General features: G+C 37.2%; 1 protein-coding gene across 2 annotated transcripts in view; it reads right to left on the bottom strand.

Annotated features, from left to right (window-relative positions):
- The window catches only part of RYR2 (ryanodine receptor 2), a gene marked incomplete at its 5' end in the record, with an annotated part of 721806 nt that overhangs the window by 432205 nt on the left and 269755 nt on the right, over nt 1–19846 (bottom strand). For both annotated transcript variants that reach the window (XM_082674159.1, XM_082674158.1), the window contains 2 exons: nt 10–24; nt 8452–8468. In XM_082674159.1, the coding sequence (XP_082530285.1) occupies nt 10–24; nt 8452–8468 (32 nt within the window). The remainder of the gene's footprint in view (nt 1–9; nt 25–8451; nt 8469–19846) is intronic.

The following is a 19846-nucleotide window of genomic DNA, read 5'->3' as shown; positions in this document are numbered from 1 at the left end:
ATGCCTTACCTTCATCATGAATTTCTGTAGGGGCATAAGGAAAAGAGAAAATATTAAATATACATTATTTCAAAGACATTTTAAAATATCTTATTTTTAGACTCCACTGTTCTAAATGGAGTTACATGAACAATAAACAAAAAAACATTCACTGTGTTGTCACAACAAAACTTAATATCAACTACATGCTAGAGAAAAGGTGTGGCAAGCCAAACTCTTTTTTAGAATGCTTTTACATTAGTTCTTTCTTTTCTGTGAAAACATGCTACTTGACTTTAATGCGTGATTTAATTTACAGCATATTTAAGCACCCAAAAAAAAGTATAATCCTAAAATTATGTTTTGACAATGCTTTAAAAAATTTTTCATCTCATCTGTTGCATAAAAATGCAGTAATATAAACAGCAACCCAAGTAACTTAAGTAAAAATAGTGGATTAGAAACAGGTACGGTAGACCATCAATTAATATGCTGTGATGAGCTGCCCATATTTCATGCAAAAATGACAAAAAGCAATTCTTTAGATACTACATATTGTGATATGTGAATTTCAAAGAAAAGCCACAGAACTTTTCTCTTTTTCTCTTGTCTCGGCCACTTCTCATGATTTACATTATAACAGCTCTTTTTTCCTTCTACAAAACATAATATGTACATATCGATATATTCCTTCCTTTTTCTTTAGACCCATAAAGTTTCTTTGACTTCTTACTCCTGGGAGAGGTAAACAGATGAAAAAGAGCAAAGAAGGAAAAATGATAGTATGTTTCCAAACTTAGGGCTACGTTTAGCTGTCAGATGCATGTAAGTCCTACAGAGGAAAAAATACACACATCCACATTAGTCTTAAAGAAAACAGCAAGGGAAAGTTTTCTAACATAGATGTTAAATACCACACTTGTTTCCCTGAAACATACATACATAGTCATATATATATATTACTAAATGGCAATTCTATTATGACTGATTTTTTTCATTTTCAATATTATAATGTTAAGGAAAAATTGTCAAGAACCATTTCATTCTCAGCTTAGAAAATATAGGCTGTGTAGTTACAGTTTTGTAGCTAATATCCGTGGTAAATGATATCAAGGAACTTTATTTACTCCACGTTGATACTGACTAATCGCATGCCTACCTGTGATCACCAGTGATGCAGATATCACTGAGGAATTAGGGAAAATCATTTAAGCCTTAATTCAAAGAAAAACAAAAATCCAAAATTTTGCTACAGAAAATGGTTTATAATAGACACTTTCTTCATGAGATTTTTGGGTTTTTAACTCATTTAGGTTTTAGAGATTTTTCGTTCAGAAATGTCTTCAGTCTGACTTTGTCAGCTACCCAGGTAGGCCTACTTTAGAATTGTAGAAAATAGAAAAGAGAGTCATCTAGGTACTGAGGTCTGCTCTTCGTAATTTTTAGTTGTGTGTGAACACAGGATGCGCAAGTCACAGAGAAGAGTGATCTGGACACAGGATAAAATAAAATGAATGCTGTAAATTAGCAAAGACTAAGACGGCCATCTACAGAACGAGAAAGAAGAGCAGATGGATCAGACACGCATTATTTTCAAGACAATCAGGAACATGAAAGATTATCTGTGGCAGTACTGACATGAACTTTTTGTGCAAATCATCTATTGGTCCATCTATTTGACTTATTACATTAGAAGATATTCAAAAGGGATCATTCAAGGGCAAAGAAGAAGTCAAAATACATTAATATATAAAGGAAAAATATATTATTTTAATCTCAATGTAAACACTGCTTAAGTATGGTAAAGAGCAACAGAAAAAGAATGAAAATTAAAATCCTTTACAAGTTGATGATGTGATAGAAAGAGAAAAGAAACTCATGCATGAAGATAAATATTGAAACAGCCTCAATTTAGGTGTAAAGCATTATCATTTTTATGCTTACAGTAAGTTTAATAAGGAAATCAATTATTTATTTTATTTATTTATTTTGCGGTACGCGGGCCTCTCACTGTTGTGGCCTCTCCCGTTGCGGAGCACAGGCTCCGGACGCGCAGGCTTAGCAGCCATAGCTCACGGGCCCAGCCGCTCCGCGGCATGTGGGATCTTCCCGGACCGGGGCACGAACCCGCGTCCTCTGCATCGGCAGGCGGACTCTCAACCACTGCGCCACCAGGGAAGCCCGGAAATCAATTATTTAAGAGCTAAAATTTCATTAGACAAGATACAGAGACGGATAATTATAAAGACAGAGTCCAGGCATGGTGCTTTCTGTCTTAGAAGAAATTTGGGGATGAAAATCAATTGACACAGAAACACAAAGTGGGAAATTTTAGTTCTTTAGGGCAAAACTACGAGTGGCAGTAATTCAGTGTCCCAAGTTTAGTTTAATTACTTCAGAATGGACAACTCAGATGAAGCTTCAAATGTGACCAAGAGCTGGGGACATAAGCACCCCCCCCCCATTATGCTAGACTAACATGAAAACCAGGAAGAGAAACAGCAATCCTTATGTTCTAACTCAAACAAAGATGGCCCTGGGAGTCTGATGGATGATAAAAAGAAGCAGAAGTCTTTGCTCTATATGTCACTTGATCTAGTAGATCTGAAAACCCTAAGGGATTTTCTTAGCATATGCAAATAATTATGAGTAGAAAAACAAATCAAATAGCAATACTTTAGTCTGAAAATTGTAATCAAACATCAGACATCAAGAGACTGCATAATTATATTCCATCTGTTACTGGTACAAAGAAAGAAACAGAAATTGAGGTGATGTACAAACTTCCTCTACCATAATTTTGCCTTTCAGTTCAAACTTGGATTTTTTTTCACTGTTATTTCAGGTTTGTGAAATGACAACTGATTACAAAAATTAATTCCTCTATAAACGGGCCTTTCTTAGAAGTTTTAAAAGAACCTTTGCTAAAATGTCTTCTTAAAAATTATATAGATGAGGAAATAGTAACAAAGCAACAAAATAAACATTTTGGGGCTACTAAAAAAGAATTATCGGGCTTCCGTGGTGGCGCAGTGGTTGGGAGTCCGCCTGCCGATGCAGGCGACACGGGTTCGTGCCCCGGTCCGGGAAGATCCCACATGCCGCGGAGCGGTTGCACCCGTGGGCCATGGCCGCTGAGCCTGCGCGTCCGGAGCCTGTGCTCCGCAATGGGAGAGGCCACAACAGTGAGAGGTCCGCGTACCGCAAAAAAAAAAAAAAAAAAATTTATCAAATAGGACAATCTGAGAGACTAGGGCAAAATTTTGCCTCTGGAGTCCTAACATGAAGTTTCCACTGAGGCAGCGAAATGTCCTACTCTGCACACCAAATATCCATCAGACTTAAGCCTCTTCTGTCATCTTTTTTCTCCTTGTATCAAGATGCTAGGATTCTCCATAATCCTCCAGCTGGTCTTCTCTCCTCTGTGAATGAGGATACATGTGGTAAATTTCATTATGTTGAGAAAAGGAAAAAATATTTCACCACTAAAGACTTGGGTTTGTTGGTGGCTTTTTTATAATTAACCATGCTCCCCCAGAATTTTAGAGGGCAAAAGAAATTTAAGATTAACAATTCCAAGTTCCAAACATATATCAATATATACTATCTAATAGCATATGTGGGTGTATCTTTGTGAAAAATCTCAACAATTTCTCTTATGATGAAGATATCCTATGTAAATGCTTAACTTTCTAAGACTTCCCCACTGAAAATCCTCAAGACTGCACTGATTGACAGACATGTTGATGGTGGGCCCAGAAAGCGTCTAAAAGAGGGTTCTGCTTTTAGCCCATGAAAAAGCAATTATACATATTATGATACAGCCCGTGGCAATGCTCTTGCATTACTCATATTAATGACCATCACTGGCAGCTAGTGATATGTGTATGCTGGTATTTTTTAATAAGAATTCAGTATAATTTGGGAGCAGATTGGGAGCAACTGCTGTCTGTTTCAACCTATCAACAACTCTTTATAGACAGTGTCTAAATGGACTGTCTTTTCTCTCATGTGTAAGGGTCTGACATATATATGTATATATAATTATCCAGTTCTTCTTTAGAAGAATAAAGGAACATAATTCTGATAAGCTACTATAAATTCTCATCTTTTATCTCTGTGACACATTTATAAATCACTGAGCTGCATGAATGTCTAAAATATGAAGTAGAAAAGCTATTGAGGGCTTTTTTTTTTTTTTTTTTTTTGGCAGTATGTGGGCCTCTCACTGCTGTGGCCTCTGCCATTGCGGAGCACAGGCTCCGGACGCGCAGGCTCAGCGGCCATGGCTCACGGGCCCAGCCACTCCGCGGCACGTGGGATCTTCCCGGACCGGGGCACGAACCCGTGTCCCCTGCATCGACAGGCGGACTCTCAACCACTGCGCCACCAGGGAAGCCCGAGGGCTTCTTCCTTTCCCACCTTTCTCTCAATCAAAACCCAACAAACTGATCTCTACGGAGAGTATGTGGATCATAATGACCTGAGGACCTATAAAGCCTGCCCTACGCTCAGAGCACCACCTACCTAGAAACAATTGTCTTTATCAGGATATAGAAGATTCCGTATATTTTTTTCAAAACCATTTCAAACATGATTGAATCTTGATAACATGAGAGCACTTCATAGACCCTCACATCATAGTAGCTGCACAAAAAAATGCATTATTAAAACTACTCTCAGAAACATTTGAAAGGATTTTGTATTTTAATAATTCCAACAGCATCAACATATTTTTTAATATGTATGAGACATCATTTGGTCTACAGACAATGCTTCACATACAACAATATGACAATGTTTTCCATCCCTTTATTGTCCCCAGCTCCATCCATGACTGCGATCCCAGGCCTCCATGTTAGAAACCAATGCTAGAGGTTAGGGGGCTAGAGGGCTGAGGGTGGAGTAGATGGAAATAACAATTCATCACGTTTTAATGCAGAACTCACAAATGTTATTCCCTCTTGAAGTATGAAGGGCAGCATCTGATTACTCAATGAGCTCTTGATTATACACAAATGCCCAAAGGTGCTCAAAGAGACGCGGGAAAACAGCTAGAAGGTGGAAGGAAGGGAGGAGGAGGGGGGAGAGAGAGAGAGGTTGACTGACGTGTGATGAAGTTTCCAGAATGATGTTATGAGAAAATTTATAAAGAAGCAAGTCTAATTTTCAATATATTTAAGTTTTATAAGGCTTCTAAAAGTCTCAATCTGGGGTTGTCACCTATGTTCTGTAGACAAGCAAATATAACGGGGTCTTAAAATAGGACACCTGTTTCAGAACAAAGTAGTGGCAAATACTCTCATATTCCAAACCACACTGGGATACCACCCAAACAGGGACACCAAAGCAGGTGGCTGAAAATCCAACTGCTGCCCTAAGCTGGCCCCCAGCTCCAGTCTATCTGGAGAGGCTGGAGAGCAAAGAGATGGTTTCTTAGAGAGAGGTGTTGGTTGGCTTGGAGTCCTGTTTCCCCAGAGCTTGCCCTCAACTCAAGCCTAGAGAGGGTGGCTTCAGGGACACCTGTGTCCCAGCAGAGTCACGTTACAACTGGCCAGTGACCGCACTGCCAAGAGCAAATGGGGGCCACACTAGACGGAGCCAGCCTGGAACTGTCTTCAATGCCACCAAGAGACCAGGGATGAGGAGGTCATCACCACTGATCAGCTAGAGGATGGGGCACATGGAGGCAGCAAGAGAACCCCAGCTCAGAGGTTTCCGGTGACAGCATCTCCACTGGTCACCGCCCAACTACCCAGAGAGAAAGTCAGCTGAAAACACCTGACCAGCCCCATGAATGACAGGCTCATCAAAGAAGACCTGCCTGCCAACTTTCCTCTTCTCCTTGCCAGGACACCCTGAGAGGGTCAGAAGCCGCAGGCAATGCGCAGGCGTGTGTGGGAACTGGCAGAGGGAAGTGAGATGCAGATTCCTCCCTACTCCCCGCCCCCTCCAGGCTCCTGCCGGGAGAGGCCTGAGCTGTAACTAGAATTAACATCAAGAGTGTTCCACTACACAGGACTGGGCATTTTAATTACTGAAGTGAGACTTATGTGACTTGAAATGGCTGGGGGGGTGTCTCATTGTCTATGAGAAAACATAGAACCCGTCCTAACTTAACCCAGGGCACACAGGAGAATGAGCCCCCAGAGCAGGTAGGTAGGCAGGGGATTCAACTGTTTTCTGTTATCCTTCAAGTAACAGAAAAAGGTAACAAATTCTACCTGTGACAGTAGACGTTCAAGCTCCCTATGGCAAGCGCGTAAGATTTGACGTATATGGGTCTTCAAAGAAAGAAACAGCTCAAATCTAAAATTTACTGAGACCTATACATATAGTGATTATCAGTTACCCAGAGCAAATCCAGCTGGATATTTTCATTATATGATATCTCAATGAAGGTATATTTCAGCATTGATACGTCTTATCATTAACATAACAGTAATATTTTAGAACCAGAAAGGGCTAGCCCAGATTCTAATCCTATAAACAAGGAGACGAGACGAATGCCCACAAATAGCTGACATAGGTTATGAAGTGAGTCACAGAGCTAAACGGCATGACTGTCAGCTCAATGTTACTGCCAATACTTTCTCAGAACTAGAAAGCAATCTCTAAGGTAAAGGTTTGCAAATAAACCTACTAAGAATAAATTTTGAGATGAGAAATCCCTATGAAAATGAGAGGGAGAAAATCCACATAGCAAGGCACTTCAAAAAAGCAACCAAATGCAGAGGAAAGAATGGGGATACTTCTAGACAGTGGGAGAAAGGGGGTTCATTCATTTAAATATTCTATTTCCAAAGGAATTTAAGTGGCTTGAGTGACTGGCTCAAGAACTACTGATTTGGATACAGCACAGGGATACTGGAACGGAAGTGAAGGGATAAAAAGATGAGGCAGGGACTTCTTTGAGGATGGCTAATCTTGGGGAAGGAGCACAAAAAGGTGAAACACATGTTCTTATAAACAGGTTTCCATCCCCAAGACAAGAATTCGGATCAGAATTTTAACTAGAGGCAGAGAAGAGAGGAAATTTCAAAAAGAAAGAGCTGAACAAAATTAATAGCTTAGTTATGAAGAAACAGATGATGAATTAAAATTATTTCCAGAGTTATAACACAGAAGTAGTAGTTCTCAAAAATCCATACATGGGGGGCTTCCCTGGTGCCGCAGTGGTTGAGAGTCCGCCTGCCAATGCAGGGGACACGGGTTTGGGCCCCGGTCCGGGAGGATCCCACATGCCATGGAGCAACTAGGCCCGTGAGCCACAACTACTGAGCCTGCGCGTCCGGAGCCTGTGCTCCGCAACAAGAGAGGCCGTGACAGTGACAGGCCCGCGCGCCGCGATGAAGAGCGGTCCCTGCTTGCCACAACTAGAGAAAGCCCTTGCACAGAAACGAAGACCCAACACAGCAAAATTAAATTAATTAATAAACTCTTACCCCCAACATCTTCTTTAAAAAAAAAAAAAATCCATACATGGGTGTCATCATAATGGAAATGGTAAATTTAATAAACAAAACTTTCTTTAAGTATAAAGGGCTGAAAGAAGTTTAGGAAACAGGGCAGTTGTTTGGGAAACACAAGTGAAAGGCTACTGAAAAGACAGCAAAAGTCTCAAGATGTTGCCTCAGGGTAACTGCATCCCAGAATGAGAGAATATAATGAAAGTAAAATGAAGTCATCATGTAAGCCAGTATTAGCTGATTCACCGTAGTAAGTCACAGGGCAAATACGAACAAAACAACACAACATGAAGGGCCTCACTGTTTTGCACACAAAGTGGATCAGGAATACCAATGTTGGTGAAACTCTAATTTCCATTCAGCATTAAAAGGAGTTCAGAATTGGAAGGATCTTTGCCTTTCCCTCTGTCCCCCTCCCTCCCTCCCTCCCCCCCCCCTCTCAATAGTTGAAGAAACTGAGACCAAGAATAGTAACATACTTTGGCCATATCACTTTGTCACACTGTTGGTCTCCAAATTAGCCTCCAGAATCCTGCAGCGGTTAACTTTCTTCGTGATATTTTCTCATTCACCTTCACTTTTTAAGATTGTATGAATATGTATAAAGTCTTTTTCTATAGCACATGGGAAAATACGAGAGCTAAGCAGTAGGATTCTAAGATTAAACAGTCGAGATTTTTCAGTAAAAGATACACAATATTAATAATAAAAGCCTTCTCATGGACCAGAAGCCTATCATAACGATAAAGCCGATTACACAGAGACTATAATGTTCCAGGGATAGAGAATATTTTAATAGATTCCATTTCAGAAGAAGAAAACTAGAAACTTCTAAAGGTTCTAACTGGAGACTGGTAAAATACGTGTTGACTACAACAGAGCAGTTATTTTGAATACTCATAGTACCAGCCACACTAGGAAGCAAAACAAAAAGATTAGAGGCAACAGCAAACATGCACCCATTTATATCACGATCTCTTTGTAAATATGTGGAAACACATACCCATTTTTTCACATCAACTTTCTGTGGAAAGAAAAAGTCAAAATAGTAACAGGCACACAAATAAGTAGCTAGCAAGGTTTTAATTACTGTCATTTAAATAAACTGAAATGTGGTCCCTGCACCAAAACCTACTTCCAATTCTGAAGGATCCGAAACGGTATCCAAACTTTTAATTAATAACATTTAATCTCCTCAAACAAACAAACGTTTTCAATTAATTTAGTAATCAGAACTTCAAAAGGCATTAGGCTGAATATGTACCGGGTACATGAAATAACAATAATCTAGTATATTCAAAAGCAAACGTGAACATTTACCTAATTCTCAAACCTACAGGCCTTTGATTTAGGAACCACTATTCTCCTCTAACTATAAAAATGTATTTAACAAAAAAGATCAGTTTAGAAATACAGCATCTAAGAATAAATCTCTGATGAAATAGAAGTAAAATTTCTCTTAGCCCAATCTTTCTAGCATTATATAAATGTTCACAGTATAACAAAAGGCATGCTTTGTCAAATAATTCTGAAACTGCATCAGAATCCAAGTATTGTTTAAAATGTAGTTATTAATGAATGCATGTTAGTCTCATACGACTCTTTAAAAATTAAGTGAATATAATTATATCCAAAGCGTAAAACAGAATAAAAAGCCATATGTCAACGACTGCCTCTACAAGGCCCTAAGATTCCTAGCAAATCAATCAGAATTTAAAAATCTCAACACTGAGGGATATACTCTCTCTCAAAGGTAAGTTTCCATAATCAACCTCCCTTCTTTAGCACATATGATTGGGGATCAGTGAAACTTGAGGTCTGCTTCAGACTCTTCATGCATTTACGTTTACTTGCAATTCTTTTTTCTTTAGAAAATTCATTAATCAGGTCCAAAGCTCATGCTACTTCGCCATAACTAAGAATCTCCACTCCTTATTAACAAGCTTCAAGAAGGAAATGTGCGTAAGATGCATATACATTGTGATTACTTTTTAAATGCTATGAAGTGATATAAAAATATCAACCTAAATACACAGGTGGGATTGTTCTGAAGGCCCAGTGAGATTCAATAGATTCAACAGATTACTTACAACAGAGCATTCTGGCTTCGTCAACAATTTATTTAGTCTTCAGAAAAATCTCTTCTAAGCCTACCCCCAACCTCTGAATTTACAAACACATTGTTATTTAAGAAAGAATACTTTAATGAATGGAAAGCCCTGGTTTTCACTATAAGTTTTCAAGATATTTAGCTGTTACCCAAAGCTCAAGTCCTCATTTTAAGCATGAACCTATTAAAGTGATGAATCTATTTCTTTAGATCCTGGGGCACAGGGAAACAATTTAGTCATGTCCAGTATAATATAATTATCATTCACTTTTCTACCTTTAAAAGGACAAATTCTTATATTTATTCTCTTCCATGAAAAATAACTTAAGGAAATGTGAAATGATTTCCCTTTCATGTTTATCAGGAAATCAGGATATGCCATGCTTTTTCAATGATTAACAAAGACATTCTATTATCCCATCATTATTTTCACATCAAAATGTTAAATATACCCACACACACACGTACACACACACACATACTTGCATCAGTGCAAAGATAAAGTGTTGTGGGATTTTCCTGGAAGAAAGAGAAATTGTAATCAAGAGTCATAGTTCCTAGTATTAGTAACAGAAGCTCTTCAATGATCTATATTACAAAAGTGAAACTTTTTTAAGCAGCAAGAATTAGCAATAATATAACAGATTCAGTATCCAAATACCCAAAGAAAGGCTTAGCAACAGCATGTGCTGGGAGTGAATTTTCAGCTAAACACAGAAGACAAGACAAATGGTCCACAGAGTTAAAAGACTGATAAAGTACAATAAAGCTGTAATTATGCATAAGCGATGCAGAGCAATTTCATGACACATCTCTCATGAATGTTATCAAGAATTATTTAATTAAATGCCTACAAACAGTGAAGAAGAGAATGATTTATATGAAGCTAATCAAGGAAAGGAAATATAAAGCTCACAATGAACTTGACCAATTTTACAGTTTAAACAGTTACCAAATCCATAACGCATAAGACAAATGAGTACTTATTCCAATAATTTTTTATCCAAGTATGTGGGATTTTTAAAAAACATACTGATTCCATTAATTTAGAGAAGATAAATATTTTACCATCTGTAGGAAACAGCATTAAATATTTTAAGACCAACAAATGAGCAAATTTATTTTCAAATAAAAACACAATTTCCATTAAGGAAAATAAAACAGTCATTTAAATAGCAACTTGACTAAGCAGAGAGGACAGAAGTTAAGAACATAATACAAAAGTAATTAATTATAAATTATATCATATGACATGACATCTCCATTTTTGTATTCATGTTTTAATATGTACATTTAATTAGTATATTTTAATAATTGTAAATATATTTAATTAATATAGAAGTTATAAATTAGGGCACAAAACATGAACTATTCCATACCTATAAAAATGAGTTTGGTTGCTTCTTCCAAGTTGCTTATTTTACTGTTTAAGGTAAAGAATGTTATTATTATTAAACCTATAGGTCATATAGTAAGAAGTTACTATGTGCCAGGCTTTGAGCTGAACACTTTACATGTAATCTTACTGACTGCATTTTATACATGAGGAAACAAACGACATATAAATGTGTTACACACTTTCCTCAACAACAACAACAAAGTTCTTGGAAATAAAGGATGGAGCTTCATCTTGAAATTGGGTCTTTAACTTGAAATCTCCACTCTCCTAAGCTCTCCCATGTATGCCAAAAACAAGATACGTCATCTTTTTTCTCTTTTGTTTCAGATTTTTAGTCTCTATTTAATTTGGAATTATTCACCAGCCTATTTCTCATGGTAAGTGCCACCTAATACAATGTGTTAACATCAAGATAAGAGAATGTAAAATGAACCTAGAGATTCTTATGATATCGAACATGTTATTTAGTCTCAGTTATTCAAATAGCATGTCTGGTTTTTCACATAGATAAATTTCTAGATAATTACAACACAACAATAAAACATCCAACATAAATATAACGTTTTTAATATCAAGGCATAACATAAGAAAAGTAACTGAAATATTTAATACATACCTACAATCCATTACCCTGCTAAGTTTTTAAAATAATAAATTAGAGAAAAGTGAAAAACAAAATCTACTCTACCCTATAAGTAATTCTCCACCATACATGTTGTTTATTATTAAGATTAGGGGGGAAAACTTGAAAAATCTGCACACTGTGTTCCAGGATTCAAAACATAATGAAGTCGTTTCAATTTCCTAAAAGTAAAGCTATGATTTGGAGGGCCCACATGTTTAATAAATACAAATTCAGAAAAATATATCTAAAGCAGTGGTACACATTTAACTCTCATCAGGAGTTTCACTTGCTTCACATCTTGACAATACTTCTAGTCTTTTAAATTTTAGATCTTCTGGTGGGTGTGTAGTAATACCTCATCACAGTTTTCATCTGCATTTCTCTGAAGCCTACTGTGATGAAGCATTTTTCCGTATGCTTTGGATACTTTGAATATATCTGCTGTTAAGAAGTATTTGTTCAAGTCTTTTACCCATTTTTTACTATTAGGTTGTCTATCTTTGTTCCTACTGATTTCCCAGAATTGTTTATATTTTTCAAGTATTCTCTCCCAGTCTGTGTCCTGTCTTTTCCATCTCTTAATGGTAACTCTGATGACAGACATTCTTAGTTTTGGTACAATTTCTCCATCTTTTCCTTCATTGCTGGTGCTTTTTGCCCTGAAAAGATCCTCCTACATTATTTCTGAGAAAATGTATTATCTTAACTCTTACCTGAGACCTCAATCTGTTTGGTATTGGTTTTCTGGATATATGGTGCTAGGGAGGGAATTCAGATTCATTTTCCCCCTCATTCAGCTGTTCAGCTGACCTTGCACCATTTACAAAAAGATAATTCTTGCCTCCACTGTACTGCATTGCCACCTCCGTCATAAATCAAGTTACTAACATGTGGAGGTATTTATGAACTCTCTTCTATTTTGGCCTATTTTTCTACGCCTGTGCTAATAACATACTATCCTAACCACTGTTCCATCAAAATAAGTTTTGATATCTGGTAGCCAAAGGCCCCAACTTTGTTCTTTTCTTCAATATTATATTTGTTAATATTGACCCTCTCTATTTCCCATAATGTTCAGAATAGACATAAATTTTCATGCACACAAAAAGAAAACCTGCTGGCATCTTGATTGAGATTGCATTGATCGACAGATCAATTTGGAGATAGCTGCCATCTTCATAATATTCAGGCTTCCAACACTGTATATCCCTCTTTTTTTTAGGTCACCTTTAATTTCCTTCAAAATGCTTTTCGATTTTCTATGGAAAGGTTTATATATCTTTCATGACAATTATTCCTAGGTACATGATGTTGTATTGTACCAATATAAGTAGACTCACTTAGAAATTTTAATTTTATGTTTGCTTTTTGCTAATATATAGAAATGTAACTGACAATTTATACTGAGTTCTAACTTTACTAAATTCACTTTTTAGTTTTTTTGTTTGTTTGTTTGTTTGTTTTTGCGGTACACAGGACTCTCACTGTTGTGGCCTCTCCCGTTGCGGAGCACAGGCTCCAGACACGCAGGCTCAGCGGCCATGGCTCATGGGCCCAGCCGCTCCGCGGCATGTGGGATCTTCCCGGACCGGAGCACGAACCCGTGTCCCCTGCATCGTCAGGCGGACTCTCAACCACTGCGCCACCAGGGAAGCCCCTAAATTCACTTTTTAATTCTAACAGTGCCCACCTTCACCCCTTTATTTAACATCACACTAAAATAATTCAATATTTCACTGGTTTTCCATTTTACAGAGAGCATCTATCCAATTAAAGAGTTCCCTACATTACAAATTTACAATAAATGATTTATTTTTTAAATGTTTTAAATGTATCAATTAAAATATGTAATCTTTCCCTTTATGTCTTTTAATATGAAGAAAGACATTAATCACTTTCATGAATACATTAACTACTGTTGAATCCCACCTTAGTTATAATATGCTATAGTTATAGTATGCTTAGTTATAATATGCTTGATTTTATATATCCATAAATTTGGTTTGCTAGTATTTTGTAGAGGATTTCTGCATCTATGACCTTGACGAATATTAGTGTATAACATTTTTTCTAGCAAGGCCTTTCTAATGGTTTAGGACCATGGTTATGTTGACATCATAAAATAAGTTTAGAAGGATTCTGTAAGAGGTTAAGATTGGTATTACTGCTTTCTCAAATGTTTGCTGGAATTGACCAGAGAAGCCATCTGGGCCTGTACTTCTTTGTGGTAATGCTTCTTTTTTTAATAGTCAGCACTTAATTTTTTAAAATATTTTTAAACAGATATAATTGACATATAACTTTATATTAGATGAATGATTTGATATTTCCATATACTGTGAAATGATCATTACATTAAGTCAAGTTAACATCCATAACAGACATACTTTCAATTTTTTTTGTGATGAGAACTTTTAAGATCTACTATCTTAGCAACTTTCAAATATACAATACAGTGTTATTAACTACAGTAATCATGCTGTATATTATATCCCCAGGGCTTCTTAATTTCATAACTGGAAGACTGTATCTTTTGACCACCTTCACCCGTTTTGCCTCTCCTACACCCTGCCTCTGCAACCACCAATCTGTTCTCTGTAACTATAGGTTCAGTTTGTTTGTTTGTTTTTCAGATTCCACATAAAAGTGAAATTATATAGTATTTGTCTTTCACTTGTCTCACCTAGCATAATCCCTTCAAGGTCCATCCATGTTGTCATAAATGGTAAGATTTATTTATTTATTTATTTATTTTTATTTATTTATTTTTGAGGTAGGCAGGCCTCTTACTGTTGTGGCCTCTCCCGTTGCGGAGCACAGGTTCCGGATGCACAGGCTCAGTGGCCACAGATCACGGGCCTAGCCACTCCGCGGCATGTGGGATCCTCCTGGACCGGGGCACAAACCCATGTCCTCTGCATCGGCAGGCGGACTCTCAACCACTGCGCCACCAGGGAAGCCCGATTTATTCCTTTAACGGCTGTACAATATTCCATTGTATGTATATACCACATTTTTTTACCCATGCATCCACTGATATACACTTAGGTTGCTTCCACATCTTGACTACTGAAAATAATGCTGTGATAAATATGGGGGGGGCATATATCTTTCCAAGTTAGTGCTTTCATGTCCTTTGGATAAATAGCTGGAACTGGAATTGCTGGATCATATGATACTTCAATTTTAGTTTAATCTCTGAAATTTACAAGGATTAATCTCCGAAATTTATAAGCAGCTCATGCAGCTCAATAACAAAAAGACAAACAACCCAATCCAAAAATGGCCAGAAGACCTAAACAGACATTTCTCCAAAGAAGATATACAAATTGCCAACAAACACATGAAAGATGCTCAACAGCATTAGAGAAATGCAAATCAGAACTACAATGAAATATCACCACTTACCGGTCAGAATGGCCATCATCAAAAAAATTTAGAAACAATAAATGCTGGAGAGGGTGTGGAGAAAAGGGAACCTTCTTGCACTGTTAGTGGGAATGTAAATTGATACAGCCACTATGGAGAACAGTATGGAGGTTCCTTAAAAAACTAAAAAAAGAACTATCATACGACCCAGCAATCCCACTACTGGGCATATACCCTGAGAAAACCATAATTCAAAAAGAGTCATGTACCACAAAGTTCACTGCAGCGCTATTTGCAATAGCCTGGACATGGAAGCAACCTAGGTGTCCGTTGACAGAAGAATGGATAAAGAAGATGCGGCACATATATACAACGGAATATTACTCGGCCATAAAAAGTAATGAAATTGAATTATTTGTAGTGAGCTGGATGGACCTAGAGTCTGTCGTACAGAGTGAAGTCAGAAAGATAAAAACAAATATCGTACACCAACACATATATATGGAGTCTAAAATATTTTTTAAAAATGGTTCTAATGAACTTAGGGATGGGACAGGAATAAAGATGCAGATGTACAGAATGCACTTAAGGACACGGGGAGGGGGATGGGTAAGCTGGAACGAAGTGAGACAGTAGCACTGACATATATACTCTACCAAATGTAAAATAGATAGCTAGTGGGAAGCAGCTGCATAGCACAGGGAGATCAGCTCGGTGCTTTGTGACCACCTAGAGGGATCGGATAGGGAGGGTGGGAGGGAGAGGCAAGAGGGAGGAGATATGGGGATATATGTATACATGTAGCTGATTCACTTTGTTACAGAGCAGAAACTAACAAAACATTGTAAAGCGATTATACTTCAGTAAAGATGTTAAAAAAAAAAAAAAAGAATCTAGACAGATCTTAAACCTGCCACAAAAATGAGTTCAAAATGGATCACAGACCTAAATATAACACACAAATCTATAAAACTCCTAGAAGATAACATAGGAGAAAATCTGAGTGATCTTGGGTTTAGCAATGACTTTTTAGGTACAACACCAAAAGCATGATCCATAAAAGGAAAATTGTTAAGTTGAACTTCATGAAAATTAAGTCTTCTGCTCTGTGAAAAACACTGTTAGCTGAATTAAAAGTCAACCCACAACTGGGAGAAAATCTTTGTAAAACACATATATGATAAAATACTGGTAGTCAGAATATACAAAGAACTCTTAACTCTCAACAATATGATATACAACGGACTACTACTCACCCACAAAAAAGAATGACCTAATGCCATTTGCAACAACATAGATGGACCTAGAGAATATCATACTAAGTAAAGTCAAGTCAGAAAGAGAAAGACAGATACCATATGATATCACTTATGTGTGGAACCTAAAACATGACACTAATGAACTTATCTACTAAACAGACTCACGGACATAGAGAACAGCCTTGTGGTTGCCAAGGGGGAGGGAGGATGGAGGAGGGATAACCTGGGAGCTTGGGATGAGCAGATGCAAACTATTATATACAGAATGGATAAATAACAATGTGCCACTGTATAGCACAGGAAACTATATTCAATATCCTGAGATAAACCATAATGGAAAAGAATATGATAAAGAATACATATATATATATGTATGTAACTGAATCACTTTGCTGTACAGCAGAAATTAATACATTGTAAATCAGCTATACTTCAATTTTAAAAACTTAACAATATGAACATAAACAACGCAATTTAAAATTTGGCAAAAGATCTCAATAGACACCTCACAAAAAAAGACACTATGGCAAATAAGCATATGTAAAGATGGTCTACATCATATGTCATCAGGAGATTGCAAATTAAAATAACAGTAAGTTACCATTTACACAACTGTGAGAATGGCTAAAATCCAAAAACTGACACCACCAAATGCTGATGAGGATGTGGAGCAACTGGAACTCTCATTCATTCTTGGAATGCCACATGCTACAGACACTTTCAAAGTCGGTTTGGCAGTCTCTTACAAAAGTAAACATACTCTTAACATACGACCAAGCAATCTCTTTCCTTGGTATTTACCCAAAGGAGCTGGGAGCTTATGTCTACATGAAAACCTGCACGTGCGTTTATAACAGCTTTATTCATAATTGCCAAAGCTTAGAAGTCACCAGGATATTCTTCAATAGGTAAATGGATAAACAAACTGCTGTACAACTGGGCAATGGAATATTACTCAGTAATAAAAAGAAACAAGCTATCAAGCTAGGAAAAGGCATAGAGAAAGCTTAAATGCATATCACTATGTGAAAAAAGCCAGAATAAGAAGGCTGCATACTGTATGATTCTAAGTATATGCCATTATGGAAAATGCAAAACTATGGAGAGACAGTAAAAAGATCCGTGGTTAGAAGGGAGGGAGGCATGAAGAGGTGAAGCACACGGGACTTTTAGGGCAGTGAAACTATTCTGTACAATACCAGTAATGGTGGATACATGACATCATGTATTTGTCAAAACTTTTAGAATGTAGAGCACAAAGAGTGAACCCTAACGTAAACTATGAAATCTGAATGATAATGATTTGTCAATATCTGTCCTAATGTAAACTATGAGCTCTGAGTGATAATGTGATAATGTGATAATGTCAATTATAATGATGTAATGTGATAATGTCAATTATAACAAATATATCACACTAATGCAAGGTATTATAATAATAAAGGATGTAGGGGAGGGGAAAGGTTATGGGACTTTTTCAGACAGTTTTCTGTAAATCTCAAACTGCTCTAAAAAAACATATTCTAATGTAAATAAATTATATATAATACATACCAAATAATTATTATAAAATGAGAGAAATGTAGAAAAACTTAAAAACCCAGTGATACGGATCCACGAGTAGAAATATTATTTCTGGCAGAGAGGATTATGAAAAAATTCAAGGAGCATACCTTCTTGGACATAAGCATAGAAGGAAAGGGTAAACTTTTGAATGGCTCAGAATTCTAAGTTGAGAAATTAGTGTGGTTAAGAATATGAGTAATGTATCTGGGGAAAATAGAGCATATTCAGGGAGTGAGTCCAATTTGGATAGAGAATGGACAGAATGAAAAACTAACTAAAGCTAGACATGAAGAAAAACTAAAGCTTAAGTTCCTTCATGACAACTGATTGTTCACTTAGCAACAATTAAATTAGGAACAGTCTGCTCAGGGAACAGTTGTTCAACAGTTCAACCTAGAAAGAAGCCATTATCAAAACAGTCCTTGAGAAAACACCATAAGGGCGATCTAATTATTGGCTGAATCCCCTGGTGCACAGATTTCTTCCTAAGCAATTCTTGAATAGTTTTCCAAAGAACCAAAAACTCCTTATGGTGAAACTGACTACAAATTTACTGAATTGAAATAACTATGTAGCATTCACCTCAGATCCATTTTGGAAGTATAGAGACTATATCTCATGATCAAATACATGATACAAACCATTTTCCTACTCATAACTGTTATACACACTAATACCATTAGAAAGAAAACAAAACAAAATCTCCAGGCCATGGGTGTATAAAGAGAATCTCAGTTTTTACCTTTGCCCCTAGAATCTTATTTTTAATCCTTCACTTCCCCCCAAAATTTATAGTTTATATTATAATGCACAGATTCCACTTATGTCCTGTCCTGGAAGAAACATCCCTAGCCCCTCAGGCTCTCCCTCACCATTTCTCCTACACAGAGGTTGGAACATAAGTTACTCATGGTACATCTGTAGAGTGAACAAATGCAAGTAACTCCAGCTTATGAAGTATTAAATTTTGCTGGCCTAACGTTGCTTCTTTTGTTGTCTCTGCTGTGATTTATCACTTCTCTCTCTCTCTCTCTCTCTCTCTCTCTCTCTCAATCTGTCTGCACTGTCTAATCTCATTGGGACACTTTTCTCTCATGTCAGATCACGTAACCATTTCAATAGGTTCTTTTTATCTCACACCAGGCTCACTGTCTCCAGAACTATGGAAATCAGTGCACTACAATATGGAGCCCATTCTGTGTGCCCTGGGTGTGGTGCTCTCTGTACTACTCTGTCAATGGTCTAAGGACAGTTCTAAGGTTTCTTGTTCCAGTAAAGAACTCGACCACAGCTCTGTTGGGGTCTTAGAGCTAATGGCATCACCACTATCTCAGAAGTCAGAGAAGTCACATCCGGTCATACCTCCAGTACTGACCTCACGCTGTCAGAATGTTCCATCTGGTCTCGAAGTTATACAGATCCCAGTGGACTTCGTCTTTCTCTCACAGCTCTGAGATTAGTTGCAAAAAAGTATAGATTCTGAGAGTGATGGCTACAAGTCAAAAGAGTGGCTTGGATTCCTTTTAAGTCCTCAAATCTCAAAGTATATGAAAGATTTTGTACGTGTAGAAATTACCTGTATTTTTTCTGGGGAACACGTCTGAAACTTTTATATGATTCGCCAAGGTACCATGACTGGGGATGGCCATTTAGTTTCTCACCCAGACTGGGGCACTACGGACAGTGAAAGGGGGATAATAGGAATTAAGCTGTGACAGGTGTTAACCTGAACTATGCCAGACAAACAAGGATGCATGGTTATCTAACTCCAAAAGGTTATTTTCTCATTTTCCCTTCTGAATATGTTTCTTTTCTCTCGCAATAGAGAAGGGAAAGGTGAAAAACAGCTGCACTGAACAGTCAATGTTCTACTTAGGTTCAAAACTGTCACCATAGTAGTAGACACAGAATTTGGGGCACTCTTCAGCCCCTTAATTTTTGGTTTATATGTTCTATTTTGCAATCCCTCAAGTCAGCAAGTATTTCCTCAGTATCTAGTTCGTCTCATGCTTTGTCCTAGGTGTTACTGGTAAAGCCAGTGAACACAACAGATCAAAAACTTTGCACTCA

This window comes from Grampus griseus (assembly GCF_964374135.1).
Source record: "Grampus griseus genome assembly, chromosome: 16".
Classification (NCBI taxonomy): Eukaryota; Metazoa; Chordata; class Mammalia; order Artiodactyla; family Delphinidae; genus Grampus; species Grampus griseus.
This window is presented reverse-complemented; position numbering and strand designations above follow the sequence as displayed.